The sequence below is a fragment of the Botryllus schlosseri genome, chromosome 9 (genome assembly GCF_051294905.1).
Source record: "Botryllus schlosseri isolate E-star chromosome 9, Bs_hap1, whole genome shotgun sequence".
NCBI classification, from domain to species: domain Eukaryota; kingdom Metazoa; phylum Chordata; class Ascidiacea; order Stolidobranchia; family Styelidae; genus Botryllus; species Botryllus schlosseri.
In genome coordinates, this window is record NC_137244.1 from 10,435,210 (window position 1) to 10,456,601 (window position 21,392).

Consider the following 21,392-nt stretch of genomic DNA (forward strand, 5'->3'; position numbering starts at 1 on the left):
TACATAATTGGCTTGTCTGTGCTCATTTTGGCACACGTTCCGCCATCTGTCTGTGTCGGAACCTTTAGCATAATTAACGTTACCCTAGTGCAGCGAATATGGTGAGATTGGTTGTGAATTATGATACATAGGTGAGGTTGTTGGTAATTGACATAATAAAATATTGCTTTCTAAATATTTCAGGGTATTGATATTGAATAGGATGATATGATACAACTCTAACCACGACGGATATATTCCCCTTTGACTTCTGCGGTTAGCAGATTATTTCTTAACCAGCCGAATGGCTTCATATGGATCATTCCGGAAAGTTTTATGGCTTTTAATGGCACTGGCTACGATTTCCAGTCTTGCTAAAGGTACAAGTTATGGTAACGTTCTTACAGTCTTCATTTCTATATGTAAAATGAGACTCGAGCTGCATCACGTTCTACCGCGCCATTTCGATTTGTACATAATACAATCATCACGGAGACCTGTCAGTGCGATGTCCTGTGATACGCGATGCCGCAGCAAAGTATGAAACTATGAATGATGTTAACATCGATTTCAGGAATGCCAAGAATATTAATTGTAAAAACATGTTACAAATAAAAACTTGGTAAGGTAAACAGATGGTAATCCACAAACAGTTGTGAATGAAGTGCCGCTGTGTCCATTTTTGGTTCACAGCAATGGAAATCATGGTCACAATTAAGTGTCCGAATGATGCCGTTTAGACGTTTTGACTTTGTACACCTCAACGTTTGTAAAGACCTTCGTGGCACAGTGATATAGGTGGATACATATGGGACAACATGTTTCGCGAGTAACCGTACTCATGAGTTACATCATAGAGTACAATAGGATACGAATAATGTCATCGGCGCGAATTTCCTGGCAGACCTGGACAACAAGAAAATATTCAACTTTTCCAAATTACATCAGAATTAGAATTAGAGCTACACAGTTGTTTCCAAATCAGATCAGAATTAGAAGTAGAGCTACACAGCTGTTTCCAAATTAGAATATAATTAGATCTTGTGTGCTTTCATACCTTATTTAACGCCCCCTAGCAAAGTAATAACTATATTTACTACACGAGCTGTCGGAGCACCGCTCCTTCATCAGGTGTTAAAGTGAAAATAACGCAAAAAGATTTTGAATCCAAACAAATACGCATATTGTGATATCGCAGAGAAGAATACTTTCAGGTCAGAAAAATGTGTACATTTATGATATCATACACAGTAAAATCGAAGTTTATATATGAAACGTCAACAGCAAGTTGTGGGACTAAAAATGAGATTTGATAGAGTACATACCTGGGGTCACCAACGCGGTTCCCGCAGGCCCCGGGAAGTCCGCGAGCCTGTTCTCAAAATAGATCGAATAGCTGCATTCACCAATATTCGTCAGATTATTACCGGTGATCTTTCAAATATAAAGATGGTTTGATTTACCTATTCTTGTTTAAATCACTCTATCAAGATAATAAAACCTCAAATCTAATTAAGTATATTGAGAGCTTTGTAGGATGTGTTTCGTATGACATACGGACCGCTTGACCTGTCATGAGAATGAGCGCCCTTAATACAGCCATTTTAGTGTATATTTTTCATTCGATGATGAGTGAATACCAAATTCCGAAATTCTGAATCAGCATCGTCAAATTAGGAAAACCTAATTATTCGTTCTACAAAATTAATAAAAAAGTTGAAAAATGTAGCCTAGTGTTATTCAGTGAGACTTCACGAGCGCAAGTTACGAGCATACATTCCAATACATGTACTGCGACGATGCGATTTAAATTGCATACCGCACCACGACGAAGTACGATCAGTCGGAAGATAAATGGCCCGGTACAAATATTTTCACTAATTTTGTCCGTCGTAAAATTTTTACGCGATGTGAATCCGACATAGCGTTCATATCGCACATCGGGCTTCCAAGAGTAGACTGTAAATTCGATATTTTGAAGTGAAGTTGTGGGCACATCTTATTTGTTTCCATTCACCGTTTCTAACGTACGAGTTGAAAGGGAGGATAAGCTACAAATTCCGGACGTATGGCAACCCTAACCTAGTATGGGAATGCGAATGCTCTCATCAATGCGGCAAAGACACAGATAGGATTTATTTGAATAGTATATTCATATTGAAATGAACCCGAATATTTTCGGCTGACACTCGTCACGGGTAATCGTCAGCAACTAGTAGAGAATTCAAAAGAACAGCGTATATCAACAATCGTAACACAAAATATGACGTGACCAGCACATAATGATTCAAACTTTGAAATAGGATTACTACAGTAGTACTATCACAGAGCGAGTTACTGATTTTGACAATAATCGAGAAGAAATTATTTGCTGATGTTTCATTCATGTATTGGCAGAAAATCATCGAGTCAATTTTCACCAAGTCGATGAAGGGCCTCGTTTCATCGGATCGAACGTGACGATTGTGTCAAATGTAACGATTATAAAGCCATGTGTACGAATGCTCATCGAATTCTCCGTGAAATATCCCAGCGCGGTTAGTATGAATTGGAGCGTCCGAAGTCTTTTTCGTCCATTATGAATGTATGTGAATTTAGTCAGCTGGGTGACATATAATTTCAGTCAAAAAAATACAGTGCATTTGTGTAGTGTCGTAAATACTGATGATTTGGTCGTTTGATTGACTAACCCAAGTGATAAATGTATTTTAATATCACAATTACTCTGGTATATTTGACGGTATTAACTTTAGTTTTTGTTAGCGCCAAAAATTCGGCAGTATGCCAACTCACACAACTTAACGGTGCCTTAATAAACATTTATTCAATTATTGACCTTGCATCACTTCATTTTGGAGCCTGGCAGTGATGACGTGATGTCGATTTAGAACAGTGGTTCCCAACCTTTTTCGACTCATTGCCCCCTTTTCAAGCTCAACGCCGATCATCGCCCCCTAGATTTTGTGAACCGAAAAATTGGTGCACAATCTGTAATCATCGGCGTGTTTACTAAAAAAAAGATCAACTTTTCGGCTCGTTGTCGAATTTTACACTTTTGCAACTAAATTTCCGTGGTTTGACTAGAAAAAATGGTCTTTTCTCCGACTTGACTCCAATATAGCCGTTTTAGCGCGTCATCACCCCTTCGCTATTTTCGCCCCCCTATCGCCCCCTTCGTCATTTTCGCCTCCCTAGGCCGCAAAATCGCCCCCGGGGGGGGGGGGGGCGATATCGCCCACGTTGGGAACCACTGATTTAGAACAATCGGATTGGTATACAATAACCAGTAGAGATAGAAGTATCCAGAACCACATATGGAAAAAATAGTGACGTTTTGGGTGATTCTGAATGAGGCGGTAATATCCGAATCCTCCGGCACTATATCCCCATGCCATCAATTGTCACAATTCCTATATGTCTATGTCTATATATGGTATTCCATTAATAATTTTGATTGAATATTGACTATATTAGTCACTTGCCATAAAAAATGTATGTATGATGAAATGTGCATGGACGAATACACAGTTTCAGACTCATTGTACTATATACTTGTTGTTGCTCTGCACGGAACAGCGATACTGTCGTATTTCTGTGAAATGCCGTTTAGCATGTTTATGAAATGATCCTGAGATAAGATCACTGAGAATGGAGTGGCCAATAACGTATTCTGTTGGTTTGTTACGTGATGTTACTGTTAACCCGATGATATTCTGCAAATTTCGTCCTATATTTATATATTTTAGACATATCACAATATCACTTACGTCGGGGCGATGATAGTAGAGTGTAACGAATGCGGAGAGACAAGAGCTCATTTTTATCAGTCGGCAGTTCCCCACCTCCATTTCAGGTAACGTTCAGTAGTATTGCGTCGGTGAAGTTTTATATCGGTTTCAGAAATGAAATTGCATGGGTATAACCAATTTAGACGAACTATGCACTACACCAGGGGCGTCAAACATCCGGCCCGCCAGCCGATTTCATCCGGTCAGCGAAGCAATTCTGAGTAGATTGAAAAATTTGGATATTTTCCAACACATTCTTAACAATTGATGAGATATTTTGCAGGAAATACTTCCGTGCTCATAAGCCCCATTATAACCACCCGGCTACGACGCTGTGGTTTTACCCTATAGTTACCACCAGTAACGGCTCGGTGAAATCGACATCCAATTTAAAGAAGGCAAAAAGTGTAGACTAAGTTCAGAGTTTTATACAAATATGAACCAAAAAGTAATTATTCATAGAAGCGAAAACGCAGTTTACATTGAAAATATATTAGTTGCACAAATATACAATAGAAATAGCCTATCTATGGTCGCACTGCTGTGTCACTTTCAACCCAATGGATCCCCAGACAAGCGAAAAACCGTACTCGCGGATTAATAATAATGGGCCAAATTCCAACGTTCGCGTTCCCAATTAAATATCATGCATTCCTCTCAACTCACATGCAGGGCTAACACCAGATTACGACTAAATCAAAGGGAGCATAGAACATGCCAACAAATATCGTCGTTAACGCCCCTATTTTAGCTGTTCTAAACTATATTCAACTATTTTGCCAATTCCATTGTTCTCTAATAAAGGTGTTGCGACTTGCTACTTGAAAAAACCATGATCCGTGTATTATCTATATAAGCTTATAACGTATTCAAGTGAAGAGCAATCGCACGAGGCAACATTTTAGAATCAGTTGACTGGTCCGACCCGCGACGCAATTTGAGTTTGACACCCCTACACTATACCGTACTTAGTTTACATTAGCATACTTACGTAGTGTATGTTATTTTACAAATGAACCACAAGCACGCGGCACAACAATGTACCGAGTACTACATGTGATGCATAGTGCAGTGTGGGATCAAATCACTATATTCGAGTCACGAGTCATCTCGAGTCATTGCGGATTTTGACTGGAGTCAAGTCAAGTCACTCGTTTTGGAGGTGACTCGAGTCAAGTCAAGTCAAGTCACGAGTCAAATCACAATTCAATTCAAATTGAATTTTCGAAGTATGAGTGATGATTCAAAGTCATTACATTTTGCTAGCTGTGTGAAAGATATATTGGTTGGTCATTTATCTTAAATCAAATAACGATTATAAAATTAAATATACGCAAAAAGGCATTGCATCGCTCATGTTCATTGTAAACGTAGAATTCCTAATAAAATACGTGAGATAAAATAGATAGAATACGAAGCCTAGATAAGTTGAAACATATTCATATGGTACCCATCTACACATCCGTAAGAATATAAACGCATAAACTATATCCGTTCGATTTAAATCAGACATGCCACTCCTGGGTTTGTGCACCCAGATCTGGGTTTTTCCAGCATCACCTGGGTTTCTGGGTTTTTCTCCTTGAAATCTGGGTTTTTTCAACATCATGTTCGCCAGGTTAATTTTATATTCGAAAATCAATTATATTAGATTAGTAAGATCATAATGCCGAAAAATGCACGAGCTTCAGTTGTCGATTGACTGCTTGATTGTTGCATTGTCGAGGAATCTTGTTATATTGTAACGGCAGAGTCTTGAGAAACGGTTTCACTACTAAAATGAAAGGCCGTGATGTGATGAAGCTTTATTGTATACCAACTTCCAGCTCGCAGAAAGTCATGTTCATAGGGCAACTCATTGGAATTCGGAACCGTTTTCTTACAATTTATGTCGATTCAAGACTTGACTGCTTGTATAAATAAATAAAATAAGATATAAGATCTTAATAAAAGATCTTGGTTGCTTTCACAGCTTATTTAACGTCGACTTGCAAAGTGATAATTTTATTTATCACACGAGCTTTTGGAGCAACGCGCACCAATGATTTTCATAGGAATCCGTCAAAAGGATAATAGTATATATTTTTTTATATTTGCATTGTTAACTGAGCAAAATGTATAATATTAACTGTTATAGGTTCAATATCAAGGCTAAAACTTGATTCTATGTCAATATGACTGTAATTAATGACTGCCAGCTTCCATTTTTTATTCTTCCGCATAGGAATTTGAGTGAAATATAGGATCTGGGTTTTTCTGGGTTTATTTAGCGTCCACATCTGGTTTTTTCCGAAATATCCCAGTGGCATCTCTGATTTAAATCATACAAGAGGGTTGCACTGCGCAACGTAAGTACTGAGCCGTCTAAGAAACTGAGATTCTTCGCTATTAGGTCAGGGTGGCCACCTTTTGTGCCATCCACGGCCGCATTACGATTTCTCGTGTGGCCTACGGCCGCATTCCAGTGCATAGTCGTGATGAACTAACAGTACCCCAAATACCCATGTTAATATGACCGCCCTTGCCCATTTCCGGCGAACTCCCGGCAAATTTATTTATGCATATCGGCTTTCTATGCGCACCGCAATCGCGAGTGGTAATGGTCATGTTATGAACAATGAACCGTGACTTGGTTAAAGTACGCTCGGTTGCGTCACGCGCGAAAAGTTTTTCTGGTTTCAAGATTGATTTTCGTTATTAATATTAGTATTTTCCGCGAGTGGCAGAAATCGTTTTGAGGGATGACACAAAGGTCCCAGTTTGTCGAAAGAGTGAAAAACCCAATAGTGTGTGTTAAGGCTTTAGCCTGATGGCTTGGAAAATAACGTTCAAAACGATCGAGGAGAGTAGGGAAATTAGAGCTAGCAACCTTATCATACGTTGGTTCCACTTGTGTTCTGTTTTTTTTTCTCCTATTTTCTGTCTCGCAAGGAGCTGAGAAGAGAAAATAAAGTCACGATACGGTGTGTTCAATTCTTTGGCTCAATCTAACTTGAAAGTTCATAACAGTTCAATAACCTTTTAGAATAATACCAAAATTTGATTTTTTGTGGCATCTCGCGACCCGAGCCTCACACATAAAAAGGAATTAATTGTTATTATTACAGTAGTATGCTACGAGTTTACGGGCATGTATGACATACAGAACGCGCATACCACAATTGTACCCAACACAGCTCTATGCGAAACATGTCTCCCTCACGCGCGATTTCAACTTATAGATTGAATTAAATTCCTCTGCACGTCGCATTTGTACTACTGTCTACTCAGATCGCAAGGACGGAACTACTCGGTGCCGATTGCCGATAATTTCGACAACGGAGCATATCGATATCTATCGAAAGTTTTGGCCATCCTGCGACGGTCATTTTGGATTAAGACTTTGTCGCCGCTGATGTTTGTGACGTCGCATTTTATCAGTGGTATATTGGCCTAAAGTTTGTGTCTTCATGTGCCCCGCCGCAAGAGGGGTCGGCCTCAAAATGAATGAGTCTCATAGGCCTGAACTAACTGGTGGCACACCCCTATACACTAGTACATCCTAACGGTGTTCGACCATGTTTTCCAGAAATACCAGTCGGACAAATCTTATCATGAATTCCAACCAAAGGTCGGCATATTCTCATGATAAAGACATATTCTCTTAGTAGCTCGCTTATTGGCTATCATACCAACACAGTGACTTTGGATATGTAACAATTATCGAAGGATTTTTGTTTGCAATAAATTCAACAAATTTTAACAGAACGCTCTGGCACCGTGCCGAGTGCCGACCCAATATTATACACTTTGCGACCCATACTTCAATAACCCTTGAAGTGGTTAAAATTTTGCGTTACAGTAACTGGCAAATGTGAGTCTGTAATGATGGTAATTATTACTAACCTCGTTCCTCACGCTAATGGAACTGTTGTTGCGAAAATATAATAATTGTTCAGCGAAGAAAAGCGGAAAGTTACTTTGACGTCATTTTTCATCCTGCTGCTGGCTCAGACAGGCTGATACATTGTATGTCTGCCAATACACCGGCTTTCGAACCAGGCTTTTAGTTACGTAATAAGGATAGTGCGCGAATATTAATTCACTACGGTTTGTGAGAGACAAAGTTATTGCCAAAGCTGTTATTGGTGCATCGTAATTTGAACAAGTTTTTACAACTGCATCGCAACTACAAAAGTTACACTGTCCTTGAATCTTCTATTAGGTTTCTTTGAATTATTCTAAGTCAGAAACATGAGCAATTATTTACGATTTTCATCCGCACTCATCGGGATATTCATTCGCACCATCTTCAGCATTCGCACCGCAATTTTTTTTCATTCGCACAAGTGTGTACCAACCCACAGGATAAAAAGCACTGCTCTAATTTATTTTCTTTCATTAAATTTGAAGCAATCCTCTATGTTATTTGTGGTGGCATAAACGGTACATATTTGAACTTTGACATAGTACATACTGTTGTGACGTCATAATGAATGATACTCGAATACTCGACTCGACTCGAAGCGTAATACGTGATTCAGAATCGAATCACTCCACTACTCGATTTTGCCCAGCCCTAATCAAAACTACAATGTTGTTCGCAGACTACAAGCTATTATGACAGCATGGCTATTATACATCACAGTAACTACTATGACTCTGCGGTGTAAAATTAAGTAATACGATGACAGGTTGGCACTGGAGTTTTCAGCGCGAGAGGGATATTCCTGTTAACTCGTATAATGCCTCGGACAAAGAGTCGTTTTCGGGAAAACAATAAATTAGATAAGAATTAGAATTAGAGCATAGGAACATTTCACAAATTAGATTATAATTGAAATTAGAGCGCAAGAACATTTCACTGTCGAAATGCCAGTCATCTAACTCTTATCTAATTTGTGAAATGTTCTCGTTCTCTAATTTTTATTCTAATCTAATCGTAAATAATTGCTCATTTCTCTGACTAAGAATAATTCAAATAAACCTAATAGGAAATTCAAGGACATTGTAACTTCGGTAGTTGCGACGCAATTCTAAAAACCTGTTTGACTTACGATGCACCAATAACCGCTTTGGCAATAAATTTGTCTCTCACAAACCGTAGTGAATCAATTTTTGCGCACCATACTTGTTACGTAACCAAAAAGTCTGGTTCGAAAGCCGGTGTAGTGGCGAGCCTATGATGAACCAGCCTGTTTAAGCCGGCGACAGGATGAAAAATGACGTCAGAGTCACTTTCTGCTTTCTTTCGCTGAACAATTTGTTATGTTCGTGTATTTACGTTGGTATCGTTTAACTCTATTTTGCATAGGACTAGTAATGAGCGCCAATCATTATTTCCTCGTGTGACTTGCGTTGTATTTATACCCCGTGTTCTGTCATTTACTGGTCTTTCGTTTATCTGCACTCTGGATAGTGTCGCTGCCTTAAAGTTATTCTGCTATATAATATACTGATTTCATATTGTAACCTCGTCATATGAGTTATTGTTCACACAAGATCAAGAACATAACACAATTATATTTTCGTAATAACAGTTTGATTAGCGTGAGGCACATCTGCATATGAATTTGTGCATTCGACTCATTTATACCAGCGGTAATCAGTGTAAAAGCAGAATGCTTTACCAAAAAGTGCCGAATATCCCAGCCGTACGATGGAAATCAGGATAATCCACGGATTTCCGTCGGAGTGAACACCGAGTTAAAATAACTGCGCAGAATAAAATATTCGCATATTGGATGCTGTTTTCAAAGAATTCAATGATTTACTGTACTAGATTCATATTATTCGCTATCGACTATATTTGATGTGTCCTTGCAGCGATGTTGTTAATCATGGCGACCGTACACGACTCGTGATGTGGTACTTCAGCAACATGCCGGAAAGTTACGACGGAATCCAATTGAATTCTCGTTTTCGTGGAGCTGTAGGCCCAGTATCTACAAATAATATAACATTGAATGTCTTAGGTGAGTGTGTACGTGTCATAATCTACGGAAATTAGAACTTAGTGAACAAAGACTATAGCCTTACCAGGATTCGGCATTTATAACAGTGACCGTTTCATTGAGTCGAGCATGTTTTTCTCTGTTATGCAGTATATACTTTTGAGCAATATGTTTTAATTGAACAATTATGTCATGTTGCTCAATCTCTCACTATCTACAACGGTGGTTCCTAATATTTTTATTCGAATGGCACAGAGCCCTTATAGGTCAAGTTCACTGCTCCAGCTTGTTACAAAGACGATTTCTGATATTTATGCAACGGCGTCTCTATCAATTGCGCAACTGGTGATGTCGTTGTAGGAACTCCTATCCTACTGCATAGTAAACTAACTACTTAACTGATATTTGAATACTGAGAAAGCCAGACGAATACAGCAAAACCAAAATCTTTAATACTCGAAACAAAGGAACCGCGCTCTCCGATTGGACCCTATTCGCGTGCTAGTCAGAGCGGTACGAATCTAAACGAATGATAATATTAGAACGGAGACGGTGCCAGAAATAAACGTAAGTTAATACTTCTATGAGTCGCGATCGCCCGGATATAATTTGTAGGTGTGTTATGTGGTAGCTACATCGTGGTAATCCGAAAGCAAGGTTGTTGCAAATCGCCCTATTTTGTACAAGTTGAAACTCATACCCGTGTCCTAATCCCTGCCATTAATACAACTGGATTATGATTTGGCTCAATTTCATGCCTTCAAGTAGACCAGGAGTTCTCAACTCGCGGCCCGCGACATCTTTCACTATGAAAGCAATAATTACTGACACTGCATTGTTACATATTGACTTGGCTGCAGAGGTGGTCAGTAACGAAGTACTTCTACTTTTTCGAAGTACTCAAGTAGTTTTCCTCGACTTCTGGTACTTACTCAAGTAGATCTGAATTTCACCACTTCTACTTCTACTTCATAATAGTTTGTGATCTACTTACTTACTTTTCGCTATTTTCAGTTTGTCAAGTAGAAGTAGTTTAATCCTCCAATCAAGAAGAAAGCCTGAGAAATTTCGGGGCTGTTTTCACGGAGTATCGACATTTAATTTTCATTAAAGTTGAGTTAAGCCCAGAATTTTCGTTGCGCTTCGCGCGCAGTGAATGCGGAGATCCAACGCGATTTCACGAAAGTATCGGTGAATATAATTTAGGTAGCGGGTTGGCGTGGTTCCGTTCACACCGCATTGTCGCCCTTCGCCATATCAAATATTTCATCACAGTATATATGGCTTATCATAACGTTTGAAACTGATGTTTCGCGATCTAGCATTTACTTATCATACCGTAATCTAGCTGTCCATGGCGTGTCCTTATCTGGAAAAGTGGACTCTGACTTTTTTTTAGTTTTAGAGCTGTTTTAGCATACCAACCTTCGAAACTTTCTGGACTAAGGAAATTAAATACATGTTCCGTTTTTAGATTTATATTTCACTTTCAATTCCCAGTACCATATATTTTGATTTCTATCAGTTCTTTTGTCTGGATAACGTACATCTTAAAGTATAAAGACAAGTGTAGTATTGCCTTCAGTTTCCAGAAGTAAAGCTACACAATATAGCATTTTTACGGTCAAACATATTTTTTATTAACGTTTACTAATCGAAGAAAGGGTTTACACCGCATCCAACACAACATCTCCGTATTGCTCTTCGACTAAACTACAGGCCTTATAACATGGGGTAGTGCGCAATACCATGATATTTTCTAAAACGTGCTGTTTGAGTTAACAGAGGATTAGTATCGCATTTCCATATCAATACTATCATTTTCATTCCATGATGTGGACGAATGCTTATGCTATCGAACATTGGATACCTGCTGGTATGCATCAATATGAATCAAGCTCGTCACCTTTCGCATAACTCAATTTGCACCTTTTTATAATCCATCTGAACGAATTAGGATCGTTTTCACAACTACTTACTTACTTGAGTACTTTTAAAGTCACTCAATTCTACTTCTACGTCAAGTAGTTTTAGGTTGTTCATGGAAGAAGTACTCCTACTCGTACTTGAGTAGATTTTTTTCGTCGCAACTTCTACTTCTACTTGAGTAGCTTTCTTGACTACTTTGACCACCTCTGCTTAGCTGCCTATCCCTATTGTCGCACCGTCTCTGTTTCATTTGATTACTCATTTTTGATGTGTTCTGGTTTCTTGATATATGCTCCAGTTTAGATTGTTATTGTTTTGAATCTGTATTCGGCTGGAATCTGTACGTAGTACATTTTCTAGAGAGTGTTTCAGTCACCGCGAATGGTTCGAACAGAAACAAGAACAAGGAATGGGAAATTAAACAGCGAAAACTGGGTTTGTACCTCTGCGTGGTACAGTGAATTTTCTTTCTCAGATATAAATGGAAGACCGATGTGCCATATTTGTCGAAGAACAGTTTTCGTAAGTCGCAACGAGGCGTAGAAGCTTGAAATGATACCACGACAATTTCGTCTGGAGTTATACATATCGCCTGATCTTAGAAAAAAAGTTGCTAGCTAGGTGTCAAGCCGAGCAATCCATATTTCGAGTTGTTGTTAAAACTTCCGACGACGTTACATATACGTCGTTCCAATTTGCTGGGAATATCGCTAAACCCAAGAAAAGTGCTAGAGAAGGTGTGATTTTTGAAAAAACGTGCGAGTATTTTCTGTTTCCGCAGCTTAGCAGCAAGGACAACATCACCTGACATATTTCAAAGCTATAGTTGTCCGATTCAACCGTGACCAAAAGAGGAACTGCAATGTCAGTCGACCTTTTATCGCATGTTCTGAAACTCGTTGCCGACTACTTTAGCCTAGCATTAGACGAATTCACCGACTCCACGTGTATTGTATAGCTAATTATCTGGGTGTATTTTATCGGAGTGGACATATTTGCAGAGGAAATGGTGGCTGGGCAAACGTGGGAGGGGGCCAGCGAAAAGCAGCAACTTGACAAAGCTGACGTCTGTTACTAATGGTGCCGGGCCCCGCGACGGAATGAAAAGAGAAGGATTGATTGGTTTGCTCAGGAATGACCCCGAACGCCAGACTTCTTTTCATATCACTGAGAGCTCAATGTGATATTGGCGCCTGTAACGAAAAAATGACCGTAATTTTATACTTGCTCGCTCACGCATTGAAACAGAGAGTTCGGTTCGTTCTCTGGTGGAAGGGTTTAAAGGTGCATATACCTGCCCGTATATACGACTGGTAAATAGGCTACAGTAGCGAGCGTAAATTTAATAGTAGCCCACAAATACATGGTAATAATGTTCTGCGGCCTGCAGCGTCTTTTGCTGTTAAAATTCTGCCGTTATACAAAGGAAGTTGGGAACTCCTGAAGTAGACTATAAATATTGTAATATCATTAACTATACAGCAGTGGTGTCATCAATCACAGCCTAGCATGAACTGTGCTTTGTTCTACTTCCATGTAAAACATCGGCATTTTATGCAAATGTTGCTTTACCGAATTCTCTATAATCTATAGATTAACACAAGCAGCCTACACAGGGTACTCGCATACCACCTGAGAGATTAACGCGTACGCGTGCCATAGTTTCGTAACCGCTGAACTGCGACAATCACGAATCAAATTTTACTATAATTCTCTATTTGAAGCCACTGTGTATGTGTTATCAAATTATAATTCTTCCATTCATTGTCATGATTACTACATTGGTTGATTTCGTCATAGATTCCAAACCGTTTCATCAAGTGTGATAGAGGGAGGGATATGAATTTTGAAATCGCAGGGATGCAATTGAAGGACATGAAGCACATAAAAGCATAGTCGTCTTTAACGCAGGGGTTCTTAAAGTTTGGGTCTCGACCCAAACGTGGGTCACGAAGGTTATAAATTTGGGTTGCGACCGCCCAAAGCGATAGCTGAATTTACTGCAACTGCAGAATTTATTCGCGCTTCGCGCTATATCCCGTGCCTGGCTTGTATCCATAGAAGGTCACACGCAGAAAAGTCGTTACTACAATGTTGTGATCATAAAAATGCGCCGATCTTTGTTTTACACAAATTGCTTTACTCTCATAATAAGAATTATTTGACATTGGTTTCTCGGGAAGGTACAACTTATGCGGCTAATACTCTGGCAGGGTCGAGGAAAGGATAGAGCGTGGCCGTAACTGACGCACCCGATATTTTTCGTACGCATAATTTACAGAAATTAATAATATTATTATTTAAATAGTGGCGCGTCCGTGATGATTAGCGTACACAAGATTTTACAGGTATTTCGCACACGACAAATATATTATATACAAAAATGAATCGACTTTATTCGCAATTGTGAAAAAGCAGAATATTCCTAGTATTGCTTAACGCTGCCGGAGACCGTTGGGGCTGCTTTAATCTAAGGGTGTCCAAATGTATTTCGAGGCCACCCTTTCCGTCCGCGCCGGGACACATGGAACCTAAAGTTTTGGCATGTATACGGCTGCGACAAAATGCGGTGCTAAAAACGCAGGATGAATGCGCTAAAACCTTGGCCCAAAATGACCGTTGATGTTGGCCAAAACCTTCAATATTGATATGTCTGGTCTTCGAAATGGTCGGCACCGAGTAATCTTGTCCCGCAGCACAAATGTAGCCCACAGAGGAAAATAATGCACGTCGATTTGAAATCGTGCGGAACACTGTTTCGTAGAACTGCATTGTGTACAACTAGTTGTCTACGCCTTTTCTACTTCATATATGCCCGTAAATACGTAGCATACTGCCATTATAAGTACATTCATGTCGATGCGTGAGGTCGCGGTCTAAAAAGGTTAAGAACCCCCGCTTTAACGCCGCCGAAAAGGTTCAATTAGGTGTAGGTTCCATTGACATTACATTATTGCACTCGTTGAAAATTGATTGGGCTGGCCATTAGCCATAGAAGAATCGCAGAAGATATCCCAGCCCAACTCCAATGTACAGCATAATTTGAATACCGTCCATATTGCCGTACCGCAAATCCGCCGTACCGCATTTGAAAATCATCCAGTTATACAAATTATCAATTTGCTTACTTTCCTTACAGCATGTAAATCGTATGTACGTGTCGGAGCGTCCGGTCAAAGTGCAACGTACACAATCACTACTACTGGAAGGTGATTATCATTTATCATTTATCATTATTGCTATAGTAGTGGGGCTAATAAATCATCGATTTGACGCATTTAACGTGTAATTTCTCTCGTATCATGGTTGAATGCAGAGTCGGGAATTCAAGAAGTGTTCGCTTCCGGGATCTTGGAATATGCAATTGTACAAAAGAATATCAATTACTGTTCCATTCAAATGGGACTCGGGCCGACGGAGTAGCACGATGCGCATACAATGCTATGTGGACAGGCTGCGAAAACCTCCAATGTTGGTCAGGTAATGCACTGTTTTAATATAAGCCCCGTCGTACAAACAATATCACATGATTTTTGAAAGTAAAAGTTGAATTTTGAATACCTCATAGATATATTACAGTCTGTTGGACGTTAACATCCCGTTTAATTTTAAGGTTAACTTTGCGACAACTGATCGGATAGTCTAGAGTCGACGTATATCCTTGATCTTTTTATATAATTGACTGCCCAAGATATAGATCAGTGGTTCTCAAACTTTTTTTGGACACGTCTCCCTTTATGATGCTTAAAATTCTTGCGCCCTCCTTATCGCCATTTCACAAAATGCAACCAGAATGCCTGCAATCCCTAAGAATAGTTTGATGTCATGGAAAGTTATGACTGTTGATGAGAGAATTAGCAATTATGAAATTCGGACTATACACAGAGCAATAACCATGAATTGGAGGTAAATCGCGCGACCGTTATTCATTATCATTACAGAATTACGCGTGGGGAGCAACGACTACAAAATTAGGAGTTGTTCATTTATTATTGTTTATTCAGCACCTCGCAACTTGACAATTATTCAATTGAATCGAACTATGGGATCGCAACGTCCGTTTCATTGCACTTACGCTGATGGTTTTCCCGCAGCACATGAAATCAAATATAAAATCAATAATGTGGTAAGTACAAATGAGCTTGGGCTGGCTATGAGCAATTGTACTTCTGCTCACATACAAATTTCCAAATCCACAGTGATGTATTTCGTATTATAGATCCTAAATTTTCTTTGTGAGTCTTGTATTAGCATCGGCATATCGTGGCTAGCCATGGTTATAGGAATACATGTGTAACGCAACCGCGTCTGCTTAGGTATAGGATACATATAATCATCCAGCTTTCGTATAACTTTTGCTGTGTACGGTGTGCTAGGTGCTCTGCCACACCACCACCTAGACGCCCCGAAACAGACAAGTACTCTCCTCGAATAATAATTTTAGAGTAATTGAGGGGTTTAATGATAATCCATTTCCTCTCACGACTTCCATTCATCGATTCGTTCATCAATACTTTATCAATTTGAAATGCCAGAAGATTGCGATAAAATGAAAAGGTAGGAAGGGGTCGAAATCAAAACGATTTGTAATAGTCTTTCAATCGGACTCCCCTTTTGTCCTGGAACACGTAAATAAAATGTATGTGCATTGAGTAAAAGTATGTTACATCATTCCATATAGGCAGGCCGTGTTATTTTTGGCATTTCAGGAGCCAGATGCCAAAACTGCCAAAAATAAAAATCGAAAAATGCCAAAAATAAGTTATTTTGGGCAGTTTTGGCATATGCCAAAAATAACACGGCCTGCATATAGGCCTATATTCGTAGCATAAATTAGTTCAGATACCCCCTAACGTTGCCGAGGTCTACAAGTAGGCAATGACCTTTTTTTCCAAATCAGGGTAGGCCCTATCTGTTTCCCAATCATCTTCTGAAGATATTCATCTCTACCGTCTACAATTCTGCTGTAATCGCAGGCCGCATCTTGTTAAACAGGACTGATTGTAATATTTACCCGCTTTTTCAGCACAAAGAAAAAGACTCGCTTTGTTGGTGCATTTTTTCAATTAAAAATGAAATACAATAAAGATTTGCTTATACATACATCCTAAACTAATCAAATACAATCTTCCTTGGTAATGTGACTTCCGGGCTTCTCAGTTTAATAGCTTTATAAATTTCCTTTGACTGTAACAAGATATCAAAAAGTGAGACAATGAATGAATTAACCTAACTAATGCTATAACCCTACTAATCCTATTCTAATAACTAAACTAATGCCAGACGATCCTACCACTTACACTTACGCACTTGCACTGAACAGTGAATTGCACGTTGCACCACGATACGTCACACCTAGTTACCGATGTGTTGTAACAATGACACTGAGCTAACTTCTTAGCTTGTCGGGAGTGTGAAGGCGCCATAGCGACACCATAGGGTCGTACGGCGGATACATCTACAAAATAGATAATTTCCCAAGTGCATGGTTTCTGTACATAGTGCATATTCTTTGCAGACTTTACCTTCCGATTACAAATTGAGATCATCAGATAACGGACAGTCTCTCTCGTGCGAAGTGATATCAAATTACTCGTTAGCAATAGGCGACAAGCCGTCATCTCCATTCGAGGACATTATCGTTTACTGTGAGTATATACTCAATAAAATGTACTGTTATCTTCATTCTTTAGTTTTGTTTATTAATGTCCAATTCTTTCCATTGATACCGTATAGGGGAGATGTGGTACCGATGGATCAAAAATCGGAAAATGATCGCTGACCCTGAAATGTTCAACCGAAAACAGCAGATTTTTTGCTGGCTCAGCACTTTGATACAAGCTCTACCTATCGCGCACATATACATGAATATCCACCTTCTCAAAAAATATTAATGGACGTTCAAAATTTGTTGCTCGAACGTGTCATCGGTCCCCACATGGTGGGTCCAATGACACACGACCCTGGGACCTATGACACATATACCCTAAAAAGCTCAAATGTGACTACTTTTCTTGCTCAGTATTATAATCTAAGCTACAGCAAGCCAAAGAAGAATGTTTGGTCGCAACTTTCAAAAAATAGAATAAATATTAACTCAAATGTTGTCATAAAATCACGTTTCGATTAAGGCTCGGACTTATAAATTTGAGGGTACATACATATTGCCTGAAAATCGATAGTGTGACTTCCAAATACCTCGTTATAGCGATAAAACATCATATGCAATTATTACATAAATATTTTTTATACGTAGGCATGTTTTATTTGTTTCGTGATTAGTATGCTTGATTATTTTGCTTGATTTGGCTATTGTATCATCGGTCCCCACCCTACGAATTTTATACATAAATCGAAAAAAAGTCGACTCAAGGAAAGTACTGAAATAGGTGCCATTATATAGCCTGATACCAGCCCTACACTTCACAATAAAAATGATTGCTGGTTTGTTTGTGTTGAAGGTTACAAAGAAAAATGTATATGTCAATCTAAATTTAGTTTGCACCCCCGAAAACAAAAATCATCTGTGAGAGACCCCATTGCTCGCGCACGTCAAATTTTTTTGTATGCGAGGAAAGATTTTGCCAGCATGCAATTGTAGACAAGTTCATGGAGTGCAATCATGGAATTATCATAGAGAATTTTCAAAGTATTTTTGGTCCCAGTGATCCATCGGTACCACATCTCCCCTACTACTCAATGTACAATGCTTCACACAAAGCTGTGTTTGTCAATGGTTTTATCACCCAAAAGCTTCGATAAAGTAATTTAGCAGGAAGTCTAATGATGTAAGCTGTTCTTTGTCGCCCTCTTTAAGATCTGCGCACGCAGCAACTTGATGAGATGAATCAAATACCTTAAAATGTACACATTTTTACTATCTAACACCTAATAATTATTAAACCTTGATACATTTACCTTCTCGCATTTGTAACTATTGGTGCGAACCCCTGAAAAGCTCTTGTTCATATGACCTCGAACGTTCATGAAAGATTCGCTTTACACAAGTAGCCTAATAATCGAATAACAAGTATATGGTAAAATTAGAATAGATCTGACGCCACTTGACAGTCCTCGAAGAACACACATTCGCACCAAAATTGTAGAGCTACTAACCGAATCGTCTCGCGGTAAAAATTACGTACCACTACACACAAATACAGTTTGCGATTGTACCAGACAAAGCCATCTCTGTAAGCCACGGCGTGGAAGTATCTGGTTTCATAAATCAACCCTATTAGCTCGTTTCCAGGCCAAACCCGTATCAGTGAGGGAGGTGAGTCATATTATTATTCACAGCTAGATGAGCGTGATGTTTTAAGGTCAGATTCTCGAAAATCCGTAAAAGGCTCATCTTACTTCCGTGTTGAATGTTCTTTCATGCATTCACCATGATACAGACAGTTGTCAGCAAATTTTGATCACGGATGTCATGACTACTTGAGAAAATCTTGTCATCTCATTCAAATGTTATCAATGTGGAGCCTACCAAAATTGTTTTGCAAACGCGAACTACTGAGATACAAGAGTTTTCATAACGAACGCGAACGTTCGCGCAATCTGTAGTAATTACATAATTGTATTCTAAAGAAACGCAATCTTCATCGGTCAAAGTCCGTCACCATGTAATATCCAAGCTGCGCCGATCAGTGCTACCGCACAGGACTGTCAAATTAAATAGACTCAACCCATAACGTTGGAGCCCCTGGATATGAGATTGTAGATAACCAAACACGACTTACTTCTAGACGCGCCTGAAAAGTCTTTCTTATCGATTGAATTCGCTTCGGATCATCTCAATTCTACGAAAATTTTGCACTTCGTGTTCTTCGCTAATCCATTAGATGGCAGAATTGTATTGAACTTCGAGGATGCCGTAGGACAAGGCATGTCTTTTGCATGATATTTGTTATTAAATGGCATCCCCGCGAAAATAACGTTTTTGCTTCTCAGGAAACGATGCCTTGATATCACGATTATTTCATTTGAAGGAATATTACTCACAGCACACGATCCATATATATGTTTTCGAAATGCAAGTTGTGAGTACAGCCAGCAAATCACTCGGTAGCTGAACCCATTCCACATGAAACTGATGTCGATTTTTCCACAGACTAGCTCAGCAGATTACGGTAATTACAATATATGCGCATCAACGTCAGAGCCGGTGGGTCGATCATGCTCGCAATTCATCCTCTCTAGTCCGCCACGTGATCACTATCATGGGATTCCATCTCTTCTCATTCCTCTAGTAGCCACGGTCGTGTTACTTTGCATCCTATGCTGCGTTGGTTTATTCCTTGTTTTGCGAAAACGAAATAACACAAATCCTAAATCAGGCACTGAAAAGAACACCAAAGCCGTAAGAAGCAACAGCGACGTATACGCAGGTATGTTTGTAATTTTGTAATATACCGTGAACGTTTGTGGGCAGTCCTCTCCGAATTCAGAATACGAAATGAAAAGCTATGATGCAGAATATGAAGAAACCGCACCTGCCCCACTGATCTATGAAGTCACCAAACCGCGTTCGTGCTATGAAGAAGTTCATTAGCATGACTCGAATGCGACAGCAATTGCACTTTTCATTATTCGCTACAATTGACGTTTTGGAATTTTGCCTTCTTTGCGGGCAAAGTTAAGTGACATAACTTTGAATAAGACTATAAACCGATCATTGTCTTAATTGGCTTATCCTTTTTCTGCGCTTTCATTTGTCCTATGAGGTTCAGCAGTGATAATAATATTTTCGCTTCTTTCATTTTTGAGTGTAGAATATGTAGAAAAGTGTATTAATATCATCGAGAGACCAAGACTATGAATGGCCAACGCACGCCGCTTTTGCTGTTTACGTGATGCCACAGGTCAAACTATATGTGTCAGTTGTTACTCGCCTGAAATGAATACGGTTTTCAAATAATACGTACTCAATGCAGTAAAAAGTCGTTAGCATACTACTGGACATGGCGGTGCAAGAAGTCAATATATCTGATTAAGAAAACACAATATATGAATTTTGCATCTCAACTTCCAGACCGTCCGGAGCACTTAATTCATCTAACAAACTTGTCCATTATTGTCCCATGTTATTTAAGATTACTTCGAAAATGATAGGCGTAATGCTCATGTATAATGCATTGGACGCATCAGACCATCTCTATGAGTGAGTGCGTGTACGGGGCGCCTTCTGGTTAAAGTTGTTCATCCTACTCTCCCCTAAATAATGTGGCTCATGATATTTTCAATCAAGAAACGCCAAGCATGAACATCTCTCTAACGCAGGGCCACCAAAAATCGAGTATTGACTTTGAGTCCTGTAGTGGTGTTTTAACTTGCTCTCCACATTTTGCCGATATCAGTCCCAAATATGGTCACATAAAATGAAACAGGAGAAGATGTTGTTGCGTAATATACACCGACGTTAACACTAAGGCAGGAAAGTCTGAAGTCATATACTATTAGATACTGATACTTTATGTGGTTTTCTGGCCGGTCGAAGCACAGTCGCTCAAAGGCACGGTTCCAGACGATGCCTGCATTGCCTGTCGTGTTGCTGCTACGGCAGCTTGGGTAATCAATGCACCTTGCACGTTCATACATTGAGATCCGGCCCACAACTGGAGATGAAACGACGCCGATCAGATAGCCTCGCCAAGAGCATATATTGGGATTGTTGCCTAGCCTAAATAGCAAATATCCGGAACTGGTTAAAAATATCTGTCTTGTAGGAAATAGTTTTACGTTTTGTCGCCTTCCATCTCGC

The 21,392-nt window shown here is 39.4% G+C and overlaps 1 protein-coding gene across 1 annotated transcript; it reads left to right on the forward strand.

Annotated features, from left to right (window-relative positions):
- Positions 1-71: 71 nt before the first annotated feature.
- Positions 72-21,128, forward strand: LOC145446053 (uncharacterized). Its single transcript, XM_080324235.1, has 12 exons — positions 72-359; positions 2,377-2,516; positions 3,726-3,832; positions 9,573-9,721; positions 14,769-14,838; positions 14,946-15,109; positions 15,634-15,755; positions 17,148-17,277; positions 19,378-19,515; positions 19,583-19,671; positions 19,743-20,019; positions 20,080-21,128. The coding sequence occupies exons 1-12, from the start codon at positions 284-286 to the stop codon at positions 20,181-20,183; spliced, it is 1,566 nt and encodes a 521-aa protein (XP_080180361.1). The 5' UTR covers positions 72-283; the 3' UTR covers positions 20,184-21,128.
- The last annotated feature ends 264 nt before the right edge of the window (positions 21,129-21,392 follow it).

Coding starts and splice junctions, on each gene's coding strand:
- LOC145446053 (XM_080324235.1), top strand. CDS start 284: ATGGCTTCATATGGATCATTCCGGAAAGTTTTATGGCTTTTAATGGCA. Junction 14,839..14,945: donor ACAATCACTACTACTGGAAG/GTGATTATCATT, acceptor GGTTGAATGCAG/AGTCGGGAATTCAAGAAGTG. Junction 19,516..19,582: donor CGAGGATGCCGTAGGACAAG/GCATGTCTTTTG, acceptor TTTGCTTCTCAG/GAAACGATGCCTTGATATCA.